At 41.6% G+C, this 18,525-nt stretch overlaps 1 protein-coding gene across 1 annotated transcript in view; it reads left to right on the top strand.

Moving 5' to 3' along the window:
• The first annotated feature begins 2,256 nt into the window (after positions 1 to 2,256).
• Positions 2,257 to 18,525, top strand: part of LOC122678018 (cytochrome P450 4X1) — a 36,646-nt gene continuing 20,377 nt past the window's right edge. Inside the window, exon 1 of the mRNA XM_043878444.1 lies at positions 2,257 to 2,472. Coding sequence (XP_043734379.1) covers positions 2,281 to 2,472 — 192 coding nt within the window. The 5' untranslated portion in view covers positions 2,257 to 2,280. The remainder of the gene's footprint in view (positions 2,473 to 18,525) is intronic.

Raw genomic sequence — 18,525 nt, 5'->3', positions numbered from 1 at the left:
ACTTGGTCCAGGTGAAATTGTCTTCATTGGAGTCTGTCCTGCCGTTACCTTGCCAAGTAAAACCTGGCTCCAGAGACTGGGGTGGGAGCCTGAGGAGTGGGTGGTACCAAGGAGCGGGGAGTAGGGGCTTGCAGCAGAGACTGGGTTTATTATTCTGGGCTGTGAGTCCAACACCTTACATTTGCCTGTTTTAGCATAAATAAATGGATGTATAAAAGAAGGCTAGATGTGAGGGACAGCAGCTTGAGAAATTAGGTCTCTTGAATCCTAGTTTACCACCTGATGGTTTTGCTGTTGTCATTGTGTTAATCACCCAGTTCTGTCTGGCTCTTTGTGACCCCATGGATTGTAGCCCACCAGGCACTTCTATCCATGGGATTTCCCAAGCAAGAATACTGGAGAGAGTTGCCATTTCCTTCTCCAGGGCATCTTCCCAAACCAGGGATCGAACCTGCCTCTCCTACATTGGCAGGTGGATTCTTTACCACTGAACCACCAGTGAGGCCCATATCTGATGATTAATAAGTACTGCTGCTGCTACGTTGCGTCAATCGTGTCCGACTCTGTGCGACCCCATAGACGGAAGCCCACAAGGCTCCCCCGTCCCTGGGATTCTCCAGGCAAGAAAATGCATAATTTTCTAATTTTACTATACTTTACCATTATCTATGCTCTTGAGATTATTAATAATTAGGTCTCTTGAAAGTGAAAGAGGAGAGTGAAAAAGTTGGCTTAAAACTCAAAATTCGGAAAACTAAGATCATGGCATCTGGTCCTATCACTTCATGACAAATAGATGGGGAAACAATGACAGACTATTCTGGGGGGCTCCAAAATCACTGCAGCCATGAAATTAAAAAACACTTGCTCCTTGGAAGAAAAGTTATGACCAACCTAGACAGCATATTAAAAAGAAGAGACGTTACTTTTCCAACAAAGGTCTGTCTAGTCAAAGCTTCGGTTTTTCGGTTTTTCCACTAGTCATGTACGGATGTGACAGTTGGGCTCAAAAGAAAGCTGAGCACCAAAGAGTTGATGCTTTTGAACTGTGATGTTGGAGAAGACTCTTGAGAGTCCCTTGGACAGCAAGGAGATCTAACCAGTCCATCCTAAAGGAAGTCAGTCCTGAATAGTCATTGGAAGGACTGATGCTGAAGCTGAAACTCCAATCTTTTGGCCACCTGATGCAAAGAACTGACTCATTGGAAAAGACCTTGATGCTGGGAAAGACTGAAGGCGGGAGGAGAAGGGGAGGACAAAGGATGAGATGGTTGGATGGCATCACTGACTCAGTGGACATGAGTTTCAGTAAGCTCTGGGAGTTGGTGATGGACAGGGAGGCCTGGCGTGCCGCGATTCATGGGATCGCAAAGAGTCAGACACGACTGAGTGACTGAACTGAACTGATGTCTCTTGTATCCAGGGCTGGCTTCATGGGCCTGAGATCTAAGCCCTGCACTCAAAAGGGTGTGTGCTTGGTTTAATGCTCTGCTGTCATCATCTTGAAATTTTTAATAAGTTTTAACAAGGAACCCCACATTTTCATCTTGCACCTGGATCCACAAATCCTGTAACTGGCCCCGTCTGAATCTGTGTGGTGGAACTTTGGTATGATGGTAGCAACTTTGCATCTCTTCCCAACTCAGTGTTCAGGGTCCTCTGCTGGCAGACTTGAAATAAGACTTGCTGGACACTGGCAAGCACAAGTAACCAGAGTGAGAACCAGCTGTAAGACATTACTGGCACACCACTGGACAGGGTACCTATATAAGGGTAATAATCCTACTCACGCATTACCAGCCCCCAGACTCTTGTGGGTTTTGACAGCATTTCAGAGGGGAACAAGTTCTTTTTTTCAGCTCAGTTTACAACCGCTTTGTGGCAAAGACGAAAACCAACGACTTTAGCTTTGGCATTACTTCAAAACCTAAAATTCAGATCTTCTGTGACTGAAAACTGTCACACATGAACTATGACACTCCATGAGAAGTCGTCCTGAATACAGGTTTGCATCCATTGATAAAGGGCAAGAAATCCGGGAACTCGCGCCTGCTTCCTCCAGCCAAGAGGGAACTGCCTCTCTCACCTCTTCCTCAGCACCCTTGGCGACGAGAGGGGGAAGCGGGGGAGAGGGAGAAGGGGAGAGGAAGCGGGGATCTTGCCTGAGGGCACAGAGAAACAGTGGGCGGGCTTTGCCCTGGAGTGAGTGGGTGGATCCTCCCGCAAGAGCCGGCTAAACAAAGCTCCCGGCGGGCAAGGCAATCCTCGCAACACAGAGCGATGGCGTCCTCCTGGATGGAGTCCTCCTGGCTTGAGACGCACTGGGCAAGGCCCTTTCACCTGACGTTGGTGTTCTGCTTGGCCCTAGGGCTGCTGCACGCCATCAGGCTCTACCTGCAGAGGCAGAGGTTGCTTCGGGACCTGCGTCCCTTCCCCTCGCCCCCCACTCACTGGCTCTACGGGCATCAAAAGGTAGACACAGACGAGGGAGGGGTGAAGGAGGATGCTGGAAACCCGATCGCGCAGAGAAGCGGCTACTTCCTTATTTTCCTCCCATCCCTCAGTCCTGCACCGACCTTTCCTGCCCAGCCTGTGGCACCCGGCAATTACATTACTCCATGAAACACCCTAGAGCCACCAGAAGGGATATTTAGGGGGTGGGAGTAGGATGGGGGATGTTTAAAGAGACAATATGGAAAAAGAAAGCTGTGGTGTAATTCAGGTCTGTCTAAACTGCTTCACTCATCTCTTGCATTTATGTATGCGTTTTAAAAAGACTTCCACATACATTGCTAAAAAATAGTCTTGTTATCCTAAACAACATGGGTTTGTTTTGTTTTGTTTTTTTTCTTTATTTTTGGCTGTGCTGGGTCTTCATTGATGTGCATAGGCTTTTTCTATTTGCAGTGAGCAGGGGCTACTCTCTAGTTGTACCCTGCACGGACTTCTGATTGCGGTGACTTTTCTTGTCACAAACCATGAGCTCTAGGGCTGGGGCGGGGGGTTCAGTAGTTGCTGCGTGTGGGCCAGTAGTTGTGGCACGGGGTCTTAGTTGCCCTGCAGCTAGTGAAATCTTCCCAGACCAGGGACCAAACCCTTGTCCCCTGCATTGGCACACAGATTCCCAGTCATATCACATCATCCGTATCATAGCATGTGTCAGAATTTCCTTCCTTTGTAAGGCTGAATAATATCCCAGTGTATGTATATATCACATTTTCTTTATCCATTCATTCGTTGATGGACACTTGGGTTGTTTCCACATTTTAGCAGTTGTGAACATGAGTGTACAAATATCTCTTTGAGACCTTGCTTTCAATTCTTTTGGGTAAATGTGCAAAAATGGAATTGCTGGATCGTATGGTAATTCTATTTGTAGTTTTTTGAGGAGCCACTGTACTGTTTTCCACAGTGGCAATACCATTTTACATTTTCACCAGAAGTACACAGGAGTTCCAGTTTCTCAACATGCTTGCCAAAACTTGTTTATTTTCTGTTCTTTTTTTGAATGGCAGCCATCCTAATGGATGTGAGGTAGTATCTCATAATTTTGGTTTGCATTTCCCTAATGATAAAGCTGAGCGCCGAAAATTTGATGCTTTTGAACTGTGGTGTTGGAGAAGACTCTTGAGAGTCCCTTGGACTGCAAGGAGATCCAACCAGTCCATCCTAAAGGAGATCAGTCCTGGGTGTTCATTGGCAGGACCGATGCTGAAGCTGAAGCTCCAATACTTTGGCCACCTCATGCGAAGAGTTGACTCATTGGAAAAGACCCTGATGCTGGGAGGGATCGGGGACAGGAGGAGAAGGGGACGACAGAGGATGAGATGGCTGGATGGCATCACCGACTCGATGGGCATGAGTTTGAGTAAACTCCAGGAGTTGGTGATGGACAGGGAGGCCTGGCGTGCTGCGATTCATGGGGTCGCAAAGAGTTGGACACGGCTGAGCAACTGAACTGAACTGAATGATCAGTGATCCTGAACTGATGTATCACTGAACATCTTTTCATGTGCTTATTTCCATTTGTATATCTTACTTGGAGAAATGTCTAATTAAGTCTTTTGTTCTTTTTTAACTTGAAAATTTTTACTGAATGGAAGATTCTTTAAATTCTATAGTGCTTTACAATTTTCAGAAGTTACATACATATGATTTCATGTAATCCATTGTTGTTGTTCAGTTACCCAGTCGTGTCTGACTCTTTGCAACACCATGGACTGCAACACACCAGGCCTCTCTGTCCCTCACTATCTCCAAAGTTTGCTCAAGTTCATGTCCATTGCATTGGTGATGCAATCTAGCTATCTTACCCTCTGACGCCATCTTCTCCTTCTGCCCTCAATCTTTCACATCAGGGACTTTTCCAATGAGTCGGCTGTTCACATCAAATGAACAAAATACTGGCGTTTCAGCTTCAGCATCCTTCCAATGAGTATTCAGGGTTGATTTCCCTTAAGACTGACTGGTTTGATCTCCTTGCTGTCCAAGGGACTCTCAGGAGTCTTCTCCAGCACCATAGTTCAAAGGCTTCAATTCTTTAGCGCTCCGTCTTCTTTATAGTCCAGCTCTCACAACTGTACATGACCACTGGGAAGACCATATGCTTGACTATAAAGGACCTTTCTCGGCAGAGTAATGTCTCTGCTTTTCAACACACCGTCTAGGTCTGTCATAGCTTTCTTTCCAAGAAGCAAACATCTGATTTCATGGCTGCAGTCACCATCCTCAGTGATTTTAGAGCCCAAGAAGAGGAAATCTGTCACTACTTCTACCATTTCCCCTTCTATTTACCATGAGTTAATGGGGCCAGGTGCCATGATCTTAGGTGTTTTTTTTTAATATTTAGTTTTAAGCTGGCTCTTTTTCACTCTCATCCCTCACTCTCATCAAGAGGTTCTTTAGTTCCTCTTCGCTTTCTGCCATTAGAGTGGTATCATTCACATATCTGAAGTTGTTGAAGTTTCTCCCGCCTATCTTGATTCCAGCTCGTATCTCATCCAGCCCAACATTTCTCATGATGTGCTCAGCATGTAGATTAAACAAACAGGGTGACAGCAGACAGCCCTGTTGTATTCCTTTCTCAATCTTGAACCAATCAGTTGTTTCATACAGGGTTTGCCTTTGCATACAGGTTGCTTCTTGAGCCGCATATAGGTTTCTCAGGAGACAGGTAAGATGGTCTGGTATTCCCATCTCTTTAAGAGCTTTCCACAGTTTATTATGATCCACACAGTCAAAGGCTTTGGCATAGTCGATGAAACAGAGGTAGTTTTTTTTTTTTTTTTTTGGAATTCCCTAGTGTTCTCTATGATCCAGAAATGTTGGCAATTTGATCTCTGGTTCCTCTTCCTTTTCTAAATCCACCTTGGACATCTGGAAGTTTTTGATTTGCATAATCCTGAAGCCTAGCATACAAGATTTTAAGCATGACCTTACTAGCATGGGAGATGAGTGTAATTGTCTGATGGGTAGCAGATTCTTTAGTACTACCCTTCTTGGGAATTGGAATGAGGATTGACCTTTTCCAGTCCTGTGGCCACTGCTGGGTCTTCCAGATTTGCTGACATATTGAATGCAACACCTTGATGGCATCATCCTTTAGGGTTTTGAATAGTTCTGCTGGAATTCCATTGCATCCACTGGCTTTATTAACAGCAGAGCTTCCTAAGGCCCACTTGACTTTACTGTCCCAGGATGACTGGCTCTGGGTGGCTGACCATACCATCGTAGTCATCCAGTTCATCTGTATCTTTTTTATACAGTTCTTCTGTGTATTCTTTCCACCTCTTCTTGATCTCTTCAGCATCTCTAAGTTCTCTACCACCTCTGTCCTCTATTGTGCCCATCTTTGGGCAAATGTTCCCTTGATATCTCCAAGTTTCCTGAAGAGACGTCTAGTCTTCCCCTTCTGTTGTTTTTTCTAGTTTTATACACTGTTCTTTGAAGAAGGCCTTCTTGTCTCTCCATGCTGTTCTTTGGAAATCTGTATTTAATTGGTATACCTTTCCCTTTCTCCCTTGCTTTTCACATCTCTTCTTTCTTTAGCTATTTGTAAGGCCTCCTCCCATAACCACTTGGCCTTCTTGCTTTTCTTTATCTTTGAGATGGTTTTGTTCACTGCTTCCTGTACAATATTATGGACCCTCATCCATAATTCTTCAAGCACACTGTTTACAAGTTCTAATTCTTTAAATCTATTCATTACCTCCGCTGCATTTTCATAGGGGATTTGATTTAAATCATACCTGGCTGTCCTAGTGGTTTTCCTCACTTTCTTTAGTTCAAGCCTGAATTTTGCCATGAGAAGCTGATGATCTGAGCTACAGTCAGCTCCAAATCTTGTTTTTGCTGACTGTATACAGCTTCTCCATCTTCAGCTACAAAGAGTGTAATCAATTTGATTTCAATATTAGCCATTTGGTGATGTTCATGTGTAAAGTCGTCCCTTGTGTCATTGAAAAAGGACATTTGCTATGACCAATGCATTCTTTTGACAGAATTCAGTTACCCTTTGCCCTGCTTCATTTTGTTCTCCAAGGCCAAACTTGCCTGTTACTCCAGGTATCTCTTGACTTCCTGCTTTTGCATTCCAATCGCCAATGATGAATAGAACATCTTTTTTTGGTGCTAGTTTTAGGAGGTCTTCTAGTTCATCATAGAACTGATCAACTTCAGCTTCTTCAGCATCGTTGGTAGGGGCATAGACGTGGGTTATTGTGATATTGATTGATTTGCCTTGGAAATGAACCCAGATCATTCTGTCACCTTTGATGTTGCACCCAAGTACTGCATTTTGGACTCTCTTGTGGATTTCAGAGCTATTCCATTTCTTCTATGGGATTCTTGCCTGCAGTAATAGGTATAAAGGTCATCTGCATTAAATTCACCCATTCCCATCCATTTTAGTTCACTGATTCCTAAGATATCAATGTTTATTCTTACCATCTCCTGCTTGACCATGTCCAATTTACCTTGATTCATGGACCTAACATTCCAGGTTCCTATGCAATACTGTTCTTTGCAGCATCAGATTTTACTTTCATCACCAGAAATATCCACAGCTGAGTGTTGTTTCCACTTTGGCCCAGCCGCTTCATTCTTTCTGGGGCTATTAGTAGTTCTCCTCCACTCCTCCCTGGTAGCATATTGGACACCTTCAGACCTGGAAACACTCATCTTTTGGTATTTTATCTTTTTGTCCTTTTATGCAGTTTATGAAGTTCTCAATAGCGAGTAAATTGGGGTGGTTTGTCATTTCCACCTCCAGTGAATCATGTTTTGTTAGAACTCTCTGCTATGACCCTTCCATCTTTGGTGGCCCTCCATGGCATGGCTCATAGCTTCATCGAGTTACATGAGCCCCCTTACCACAACAGGGCAGTGATCCATGAAGGGGTGCTTTACAATTTTTAAATTCTGTAGTGCTTTACAATTTTCAAGAGTTTCATACATATAATTTCATATAATCCGTAATAACCCTTTTTTCCTCCTACCCCTATATTTCCCACCCCCCTTTCTTCTCGCCACTGGTAAACACTAGTTTCTTCTCTATATCTGCGAGTCTGCTTCTTTTTTGTTTTATTCACTAGTTTGTTGCATTCTTTAGAGTCCACATTTAGGTGATATCATACAATAGGTGTCTTTCTCTGACCGACTTATTTCACTTTGCGTAATGCCCTCCAAGTCCATTTGTGTTGTTGCAAATGGCAAAATTTCATCTTTTTTATTGCTGAGTAGTATTTTGTTATATATATGTACACCACATCTTCTTTATCCATTCTTCTGTTGATGGACACAAGTTGCTTCCATACCCTAGCTGTTGTAAACAATGTTACTATGAACATCACAGTGCACATATCTTTTTGAATTAGTATTTTTGGGATTTTTTTGGCTATATACCCAGGAGTGGAAAAGTCATACAGTAGTTGTATTTTTAGTTTTTTGAGAAGCTTCCATACTGTTTTTCACAGTTGCTACACTAATTTACAGTTCCCACCAACAGTATGTGAGGGTACCCTGTTTGCTGTGCTGTGGTGTTCTTGGTTGCTCAGTTGTGACAGACTCTTTGTGACCCCATGGACTATAGCCCGCCACTGTGGCCATAGGGATTCTCCAGGTTTTGCCATTTCCTTGCCAGCATTTGTTATTTGTTCTTCTTTTTGATGATAGCTATTCTGGCAGGCATATGGTGATCTCTCATTATGGTTTTGATTTCCATTTCTCTGATGATCAGTCATGTTGAACATCCTTGTACCTGTTGGTTCACATCTGCATTTCCTCTTTGGAAAAGGGTCTATTTAGTCCTTTGTTGATTTTGAATCAGGTTGTTTTTTGTTGTTGAGTTTTAGGGGTTCTCTATATATTCTGGATATTAACCCCAGATGTATGATTTGCTAATATTGCCTCTCAGTCTTTGAGTTGCCTTTTTACTCTGTTGATACTGTCTCTTCACGTACAAAAATTTTTTAATTTCATTAAGTTCCATTTGTTTATTTTTTCTTTTGTTGCTTATGCCTTTGATGTCATATCCAAGAAATTATTGCCAGATCCAAAGTTGTGAAGCTTTAGTCCTATGTTTCCTTTTAAGAATTTTATAGTTTGAAGTCTTCTCTCAAGAGAAGACTCTTGAGACTCCCTTGGACAGCAAGGAGATCCAACAAGTCCATCTTAAAGGAAATCAGTCCTGAATATTCATTGGAAGGACTGATGCTGAAGCTGAAACTCCAATCCTTTGGCCACCTGATGTGAAGAACTGACTCATTGGAAAAGACCCTGATGCTGGGAAAGATTGAAGGCGGGAGGAGAAGGGGACGACAGTGCATGAGATGGTTGGATGGCATCACTGACTCAATGGACATGAGTTTGAGTAAACTTCAGGAGTTGGTGATGGAGAGGTAGGCCTGGCATGCTGCAGTCTGTGGGTTCACAAAGAGTTGGACACGACTGAGTGACTGAACTGAACTGAACTGAACTGAAGTCTTTGATCTATTTGGGGTTATCTTTTGTATTTTAGGTAAGGGTACAACTTCATTCTGTTGCATGTGAATATCTACTTTTCCCAGCACATTTTCCCATATAATGGTCCTGGCACCTTTGTCATAAATCATTTAACCGTATTTTGAAGGGTTTTTTTCTGGTCTTTCTATCCTTTTCTGTTTGTCAATATGTCTGTTTTAAACCAGAACCATACTATTTTGATTAGTATACTTTTGTAGTGAGTTTTGAAACCCAAAAACATGAGTCAACTTTGTTCCTATTGAAGATTGTTTGGGCCATTCACAATCCTTTGTTATCCCACATGAGTTTTAGAATGAATTTTCTAGAATTTTTCTATTTCTGCAAAAACATCGCTGGGATCTTGATAGGGATTGCATTGAATCTTAGATTGCTTTGGGTAGTATTCACATCTTAAATCTTCCACTCCATGAACACGAGATGTGTTTTACCTCAGTTCAATTCAGTTGCTCAGTCGTGTCCTACTCTTTGCGACCCAATGGACTGCAGCACACCAGGCTTTTCTGTCTATCACCAACTCCCGGGGCTTGTTCAAGCTCATGTCCATCAAGTCAGTGATGCCATCCAACTATTTCATCCTCTGTCATCCCCTTCCCCTCCTGTCTTCAATCTTTCCCAGCATCAAGGTCTTTTCAAATGAGTCATCTCTTTGCATCAGGTGGCCAAAGGATTGGAGTTTCAGCTTTAGCATCAGTCCTTCCATTGAATATTCAGCACTGATTGACTGATTGACTGGTTGGACCTCCTTGCAGTCTAAAGGACTCTCAGGAGTCTTTTCCAACATCACAGTTCAAAAGCATCAATTCTTCAGCACTCAGCTTTCTTTATAGTCCAACTCTCACATCCATACATGACTACTGGAAAAACCGTAGCTTTGACTAGACGGATCTTTGTTGGCAAAGTAATGTCTCTACTTCTTAATATGCTGTCTAGGTTGGTCATAGCTTTTCTTCCAAGGAGCAAGCATCTTTTAATTTAATGGCTGCAGTCACCATCTGCAGCTATTTTGGAGCCCAAGAAAATTGGGTCTCTCACTGTTTGCACTGTTTCCCCATCTATTTGTCATGAAGTGATGGGACCGGATGCCATGATCTTAGTTTCTGAATGTTGAGTTTTAAGCCAACTTTTCCACTCTTCCCTTTCACTTTCATCAGGAGGCTCTTTATGCCTTTTAAAATTTCTTTCAACATGATTTATAATTTTCACTGAATAAGTCTTTCACTTTTGTTTGGAAATACGTAATTCCAATACTTGGAAAGAAGGAGGCTTCACTTCCTAAGTTATTAATTTTTCTTTGATAGTCAAGTATCAAAGCAGGCTCAAATGCCCAGGGGAAAAACCCTTAGGTTGATAAATACAAGAGCTAATTATGGTATATATTAAGGTGGTAAGGATGAAGAATTAAGGACAGGACATTAACAGTGAATATTACAATTTCTTCAACACATCCCCCACCTCTCTCAATTTCTCTTTTCTCTCTTTCTGGATAGATCTAGAAAGATAGGAGTTCTGGAACTCCTATTGGTTGTATATAAACCTTCTAGATCTATTTTTTTAATCTTTTCTTCTGATTTTATCTTCCTAGAATTTCTACTAAAACATTGAAAAATTTTTTACTGTCATAATTTTGATTTCCAAGAGCTCTATCTTACTCTCCATCTACTTTTGCATCAGTTACCTTATGATGCCTTTTCAAAAAACTCCCTAAGGGACTTCCCTGGTGGCCCAGAGGTTGGGAATCTGCCTGCCAATGCAGGGGACATGGGTTCTATTCCTGGTCCAGGAAGAATACTCATGCTCTGGGGCAACTTAGCACGTGTGCCACAACTACTGAGCCTGCACTCTAGAGCCCATGAGCCACAACTGCTGAAGCCTGTGTACCCTAGAGCCTGTGCTCTGCAACACAGAAGCCACAGTAATGAGACGCCTGTGATCCACAACAAAAAGTAGCCCCTGCTTGCTGCAACTAGAGAAAAGCCACACACAGCTGTGAAGACCCAGTGCAGCCAAAAATAAATTAATTAATTTAAAAAACACTCTAAAGCTAAAGCTTGGTGGCTTAAGATGACAGCCAGCTATTTAGTTCATGATTCTGTGGGTCAGCAATTTGAGCTAGACTAGGCTATGAGGTTCTGCTCTCATGGCCAGTCTCAATTGACTTCAGTTTGGCTCACTGATGCAATTGCAGTCAGCTACTGGGACAGATAAAGGCTGACTGTCATCTTGGGTGCCTTCATTCTCTTCCATCTGGTTTGTTATCCTTCAGCTGGTTAGCCTAGCTTTGCCCACGTGGTATCAGGGTCTCGAGAATAGCAAGAGAGCAAGTCTCAAAGTGCAGGTGCTTTTTAAGTCTCTGAGTCATGTTTGCTACTCTCCCGAAGCAAGACACATGGCCAAATCAGTATGGAGAACTGACAATCAAAGTACTGAATTCAGGGAGGCTTTAACAAATTGAGGCCACTACTACAGTCAATTTAACACATTCCACTTTGTTACAGAATCCTGCTGTTGAAATACTATATCATATCTTTTTTTGAAGTATTAACTTTTTCAGGTGTTTTTTGTTTTTTTCTGTTGTGTATTAGTTATCTACTATAGTCTAGCAAATTACCTTCAAGCTTAGCAACTTAAAACAACACACGGTTTTATCTCACACAATCTGTGAAGTTTGTGAGAATCTCTCTGTGAGAGACTCAGGATCTCTTCCAAGGTTGCATGGGATTGGCTGGGGCTGTAGTCATCTCAAGGCTCCACTGGGGCTAGGGAATCCACTCTTAAGTTCATTTACAGAGTTGTTGACAGGCCACAGTTTCTCATTGGCTATTAGCCAGAGGCATCAGTTCTTTCCCACACGGACCTTTCCATAAGGCTGCTCACAACCAGGATGACCAACTCATTCCGGGTTTCCTGGTTGACTCCTGATTTTAGTTCTGAAGGTTTGCATCTGGGAACCCATTCAGTCAGGCAAGCTGGAAAGATTAGTCACCCTGCTCTCAACATGGCCGCTTGTTTCCCTCAGAGTAAGATATGAGAGAGCAAGAGTGAGAAATAGAGAATCTAAGATGGAAACTGCAGTCTTTTATCACCTAATCTTGAAACTTTTATTCCATCATTTCTACTGTAAGCAATCAGTCACATTGACAAATGTGTGTACAATGTGGGAAGAGACAATATAAAGAGATGGGAGATGATTGGAGGCCATGTTGGAGGCTGGCTACCACAGGTTGTTAGTTTTGCTTTATGCCTTTCTTGGAGGCTATCTCCAAAAATGAGAGATGGTCTTTAGCTGTCATTTCATTTTCTAGAGTGAGGCTCTAAAGATGTTTGAAGTCTTGTGTACATGGCGAGAACTTTCCCTGAGAGCAAATCTGTTGGAGGACTCAACCTGTCAGTATCTATTTGTTCATTTTTCATTTTCTTGGAGGTGAACCTGCCTTTCTGTTACATAGATTGCCAGGACTCCTGGCATTCTAGAAGCAGAAAAAGGAAGGGAGTTGGGAATCTAATCATTTGTTATGCAGCCTTTCACTGAATCTCTCTATTTTTAGTCCACTGATTCATCCCTGCCCTCCACAGTGTCTGGTTTCTTCAAGTCTTAGAGGCTCTCTGTTTTAGGTTTTCTAGAAAATAAAAGCTCTGATCTGTTGTGGAACCTGAGAGGGTGTTGTACGGGGAGAAGGCAGAGATTTGGGATTGAACCAGCCTTTAAGTTATTGCTTTATATCTAGATTTTTTTTTCATTTAACCTGATTAACTTTTTCTAAACTTTTCATTCTCAACTTCCATTTCCTTTGTTTCTCATTAGAGTTTAATTTTCACCTCTACACCTTCCACAAACCAGAATTGAGAAGGAGCTGTCAATCAGAAATTGGGAAAACTAAAAATGGCCCAAGAGATGTGTTCTATCAGTTATTAAGAATGATATATTAACATAGTACTTCTCAAAGCATTTGTGGTGAAGAGCCATTTTTCTTTCTAATCTGTTGTAGACAATTGTTTTCATTTTTTAAAAAAAGTAAGACATTTCAGCAATGTTAAATTACTATAAAAATTTGTAAGTGCTATGCTCAGTTTCTATAATTAACTCATCATGGACTGGTTTATGGATCGTACTTGGAGTAGCATTGTGGTAAAGTCTTCCAGTCTCATTGTGAACTTCTTTATTTCTCATTTTAGTTCTAATGTCCTTTTCTGTTTTATCAATTTTCAAGCTATAATATAGTGTGCATACAGGTTTTGAATTACTGTATCTTCTGGTAGACTAATCCTTTTCATATAAGAATTGTTCCTTTTTGTATCTAGTAAGACTTCTTGCCTTAAATTTTACTGTATCTAATACTAGTGTAACTATGCAAACTTTCTTCCTAGTATTGAAATGGTACTTTTTTAATCCTTTGTTTTTAACTTTTTGAACTTTTTACCTTGTGTCTTTTGTCAGTAGTATAGTTAGGCTTTTAAAAAATATAATCTGACACCTTTTGTCTTTTACTTGAAATAATTAGGTTATTTACATGTAATATAATTACTGATATTTTATTGACTTTTTCAGAAGATAAACTTATGAGATATTTGAAAAGAACTGAGACCATGTCTGGCACTTTGTAAGTGCTATGTAAGTGTTAAATGAAATGTAAGTTCCATATGTTTAATTTGGTGGACTTTCTGAGGACTTCACACCACATAGCTCTGAGACTGCTCCAAAAAGGTAAGCAAGGAGCCAGGGTATGGAGGAGTTCTGCAATAAAGATCACGTAGTTGGAACATCAAAAGATTACTATTAATTAAAGAAAGCCAAGGAAATTCCCTGGCAGTTCAGTGATTAGAACTTTGCATTTCCACTGCAAGGGGCATGGGTTCCATCCCTGGTTAGAGAACTAAGATCTCACAAGCTGTGTGGTGTGGCCAAAATAATAATAATAATAAAAGGAAAAAAACTGAGTATCTCAACTTAAGGAGTTTAGTGCTTTTCTCTGTATGGGAAAATGCAAGAGTTTGGATTCACTGAAATTATTCCTTTGATGTGTACTTAGCTATCTACAGCTAGTATCATGTTCTTCCCCATCCTGAGTTCCCCTAGGCTTATGGTGGGGAGGCAGCAGCAGTGACTGATGGCTTGATGGCCGAAACAGTCTTTGTTTGCTGATGGAGCAGGCAACATTTTTCATCCATACTCCCCTTCTCCCCACTAGAATATAGGATCTGTGAGAGGAGAGTCTTTGTTCACCACTATAAACCCAGTTCTTGACTCACAGTAGGTGTTCAATGGCTACTTCGTTGCTGGAGAGGATATAGAGAAAAGGGAACCCACCTATACTGTTGGTGAGAACATGAGTTGCTGCAGCCACTATGGAAAACAATATTGGGGTCCGGGGGGCTGGCAGGGGAAGATTCCACATGCCCCAGAGCAACTGAGCCTGTGCTCTAGAGCCCAGGAACTGCAACCACTGAGCCCCTGTGCCACAACCACTGAAGCCCATATGCCTAGAACCCATGCTCCACATCAAGAGAAGCCACAGCAACGAGAAGCCCACACACTGCAACTTGAGAGAAGCCCACAAAGCAGCAAAGACCCAACCTGCCAAAATTAAATAAATAATTTTCAAAAAGCAGTATGGGGGTTCTCCAAAAACTAAAAATAGAATTACCATAGGATCGAGCAATCCCACTCCTGAGTATATATCCGAGCAGAAGTATAATCCCAAATGATATTGCATGCCTGTGTTCATAGCTGCAGTATTCACAATAGCCAAGACATGGAAACAATCTAACTGTTCATCAACAGATGAATGGATAAAAAATAGGTGGTACATTATATAATAGGATGTTACTCAGCCACAAGAAAAGAATGAAATAAAGGCATTTGCAGCAACACGGATGGAACGAGAGATTATCATACTGATACTGAGTCCCAGCTCAGTCTGCTCGCCACACACAGGCCAATAAATCAGGAGGCGAGGCGCTGAGGCAAGGAGTAGTAGAAAAACTGCCTGTCCAAGAAGGTGGCAGACTAGAGTTCTAGAGTCCCATCTTATAGAGGTCTGGATACTTATCTTTTTTATAGAACAGAGATGGGGAGGAGGTGAAGAAATAAAGTAAAAAGGCCACAAGTCTTGCAAAATATCTCCTAGTTTGGCCAGCCCCAGGAGGGGATGTGTAAATTTCTGCTTTCCTGCAGCTGTTCACAGGTGGGCGGGGTCAAGTTGTTTGCCTGTGAGCTCAACAAAGACACTTTAGTTTAACATTCAGGCAGAGGGGCAGGGTTCCCTAAGACAGGTGTTATGTAGGCTCGTAGCTATGGATATCGTCCTTTTAGTGATTATAGTAACAAAAGCAATGGAAAGCAGAGGTTAAAGTAAGAGAAACAGATCCAATATGGAACCAGATTTTGCTCTTCCTTGTTACAGTACTAAGTGAAGTAAGTCAAAAAGAGAAAGACAATAAAATATGATATCACTTGTATGTAGAAGCTAAAATATGACACAAATGAACCTATCTATGAAACAGAAACAGACTCAGACATAGAGAATAGACTTGTGGTTGCTATGGGGGAGGGATGGACTGGGAGTTTGGGTTTAGTGCATGCAAACCATTACATACAGAGTGGATAAGCAACAGGGTACTGCTGTATAGCTCAGGGAACTATATTCAGTATCCTAAGGTAAACTGTAATGGAAAAGAACAGAAAAAAGAAAGTATATATATATATATATAAAACTGAGTCACTTGGCTAAAGAGCAGAAATTAACACACCATTGTAAATCAACTATACTTTAATTTTAAAAAGCTACTTGGTTGAATGCACACATATATTAGATGCTAAATAAACTGACTCATTCAAAGATCTGTTGACTATAAAGAACCGACTAGGTAGACTGACATTTATTCAGTAGACCAGTGTATGCCAGTCAGTGTGGAGGACCTAGTGTTTATGCAGGTAAACAAACACCCCTAGTTTATGCGGGGGTGTGTATGTGTGTATCCTTATACATAATTCAGGGAAGGTCTGTGTAACTAAGTAGTTCTTGGGCTCCATAATTCAGTGCAAGTTTGAATCCTTACTACTAGTGGCTGGCTATATAGTCTGTGAGAAACACACTCAACCAGCCCAAAACCAAGGGATGGACTCAAGAGACACGAAGCACAGTGAAAGCAAGACTTATAATGACAGTCTTGCAAGATCGGGTGTCTGGTGGGCAGGCACACCCGGGACAGTTACAGCTAACACTTATTCCCTGGCTTGCAGATCCCTCCCTGGTTCCTCATTAGGTGAGTCCTATACAGTTACAATCTTCCCAGAATTGCCCAAGTCTCATAGGGTATTCTTGCTTCTCCCTTCCCACCCTAGGTTTACATTTTTCAACAAGGATTTTTGTTTATCCCTTCTCAGACATCCTGTTAGCTTAGGGACTCTTCAGGTGTAAGCTGTTAGGCAAGACTAGCTTGCCAGTAATTTTCAAGACAAAACTAGTAGCTCTGAATGGAAAACCGTTTGTTAATAATTTTCCACCCAAGGCCAGCTACTTGATTCTGAAAATGGACCACTTCCAGTTTCGTTTCTTACACAATCTGGAAGAGATTACTTAACTTCTCTAAGGCTCAATTTCCTCATCTGTAAAATGGGATTGCAATTGTATCTGCTTTATAGGGTTCCTGATGTAAAGAGTAAAGAATATAAAGCATAGAAAAGCACTAAATTCCTTAACTGAAGATATCTGGTTTTATTTAATTAACAGTAATCTTTTGAAGTTTTGACTACCTGGTCTTTGTTGTAAAAACTCCTATATATCCTGACTTCTCCTTCACCTCTTTAGAGCAGTCTCTCAGAGCTATCTGAGAGGCTGCATCCTGGGCTTAAGTCCTCAGTTCTGTCCACCATATAAAACATAATTCTCAACTCTCAGGCTCTGCATTTTTTTTTCTGTTGGCAGCAGCACCTAGCTCGTCATAGTGCTTGGTAAATGTTAGCTATTACTCTATCTCAGGGGACTAAGCTTTTTTTTTAATATTTCTGAGTATCTTTCCTAAATACATGTGATACTAATTTCAAATGTGTTTACATTTGTGGATGAAGAAATATAAATTCATATATTACAGAATTCACAATAGCCTTCTTTCCTTTTTGTCCAGACAAGAGTTACTAAAAGTATAACCAGAAAGCATGGCTGAGGATGTCCATGACAATTTCAAATATAAAAAAATAATCCTCATATTAAGCTGCTATTTTCACCAGGGCAAATAACTTGCCTGTTTTATATTTCTCTGCATCTCTGTGGCCTGGCACATATAATAGGCACTTAATAAATACTTATCTGTTTATTGTTTGCAAATGAATTGTTGTTGGGAAACTCCATTTGCGCTGTCAGTGGGCTCTTATCACTGGCTTGATTGTGGGAATGTTAGCAAAACAGGGTCTGCAGTATTTCAGGAACTAGATTTCAGGAGTCTCAAATGTTTTCGGGGCCCTAAAGTATCCAGGGACCATTTCATGGGTTAGAGCTACTAACTGGTAACAGGAAATTGGGAGCTGAAGTTTTCCACATTTTCACAATCACACAACGAGTTCTGATTGGTCACACAAGAAGGAACTTGCCAGCTTTAAGATTTCTTTACAGGACTTCCCTGGGGTATGATGGCTAAGAGTCTACCTGTCAATGCAGGGGACACAATGCAGAGGAGGAGTCCCTCCTCTAGGATGATTCCACATACTGAGGGCTAACTAAGCCCGTGTACTACAACTACTGAAGTCTGCACACCCTAGAGCCCATGCTCTGCAACTAGAGAAGCAAGTGCATCATAATGAGAAGCCTGCACACTGCAACGAAGAGTAGCCCCTGCTCTCCACAACTAGAGAAATCTTGGACATAGCCATGAAGACCCAGCACAGCCAAAAATTTAAATAAATAAATAAAAATTTAAAAAAAAAATTTTTTTTAAGATTTCTTGGCAAGTCAGGCCCCCCACATTTCTGCTCAAATGCATAGCTAGGCACATCCAGACACACACAGAGGTGCCTCTCTACCCTCACACTTTATACAACAAACAGATGTGAATGGATCTTATTGTCATGGATTTAGAAGTAATTTGGGGGGCTCTAGGGTGCAGTAGCTTGAAGCAGGATCTTCGATCCTTGGTCAAGAACGAATCTGGGCCATGGTGGTTAGAGTGTTGAATCTTTAATCACTAGACTCTGAGGGCCAGTGGGCTTAAAATGGGACCTCAGTCCTTGTCTTCTTTGAAGAAAGAATTCATCATAGACCAAAAGATAGTAAGGTGGGTAAAGCGTTTATTAGAAGCAGAGAACATGTGAAAAGAACACATGGGTGGGCTCATAGAGGCATGCTTTGGGGGTGACATAAATTGCTTATATGAGGGTGTGGATTTTCCAGGTTTCCTCTGGCCAGTCACCTTGTAGATTTCCTCTGGCCAATCATCTTGCTTGTTGCTCTTATCTGGTCAGATTCAAGGTCCTTCAGATGTGCATGCATATCTTTTAGCCAAGATGGATTC

Source organism: Cervus elaphus, chromosome 20, assembly GCF_910594005.1.
Source record: "Cervus elaphus chromosome 20, mCerEla1.1, whole genome shotgun sequence".
In the NCBI taxonomy this organism is placed as follows: Eukaryota; Metazoa; Chordata; class Mammalia; order Artiodactyla; family Cervidae; genus Cervus; species Cervus elaphus.
This window is presented reverse-complemented; position numbering and strand designations above follow the sequence as displayed.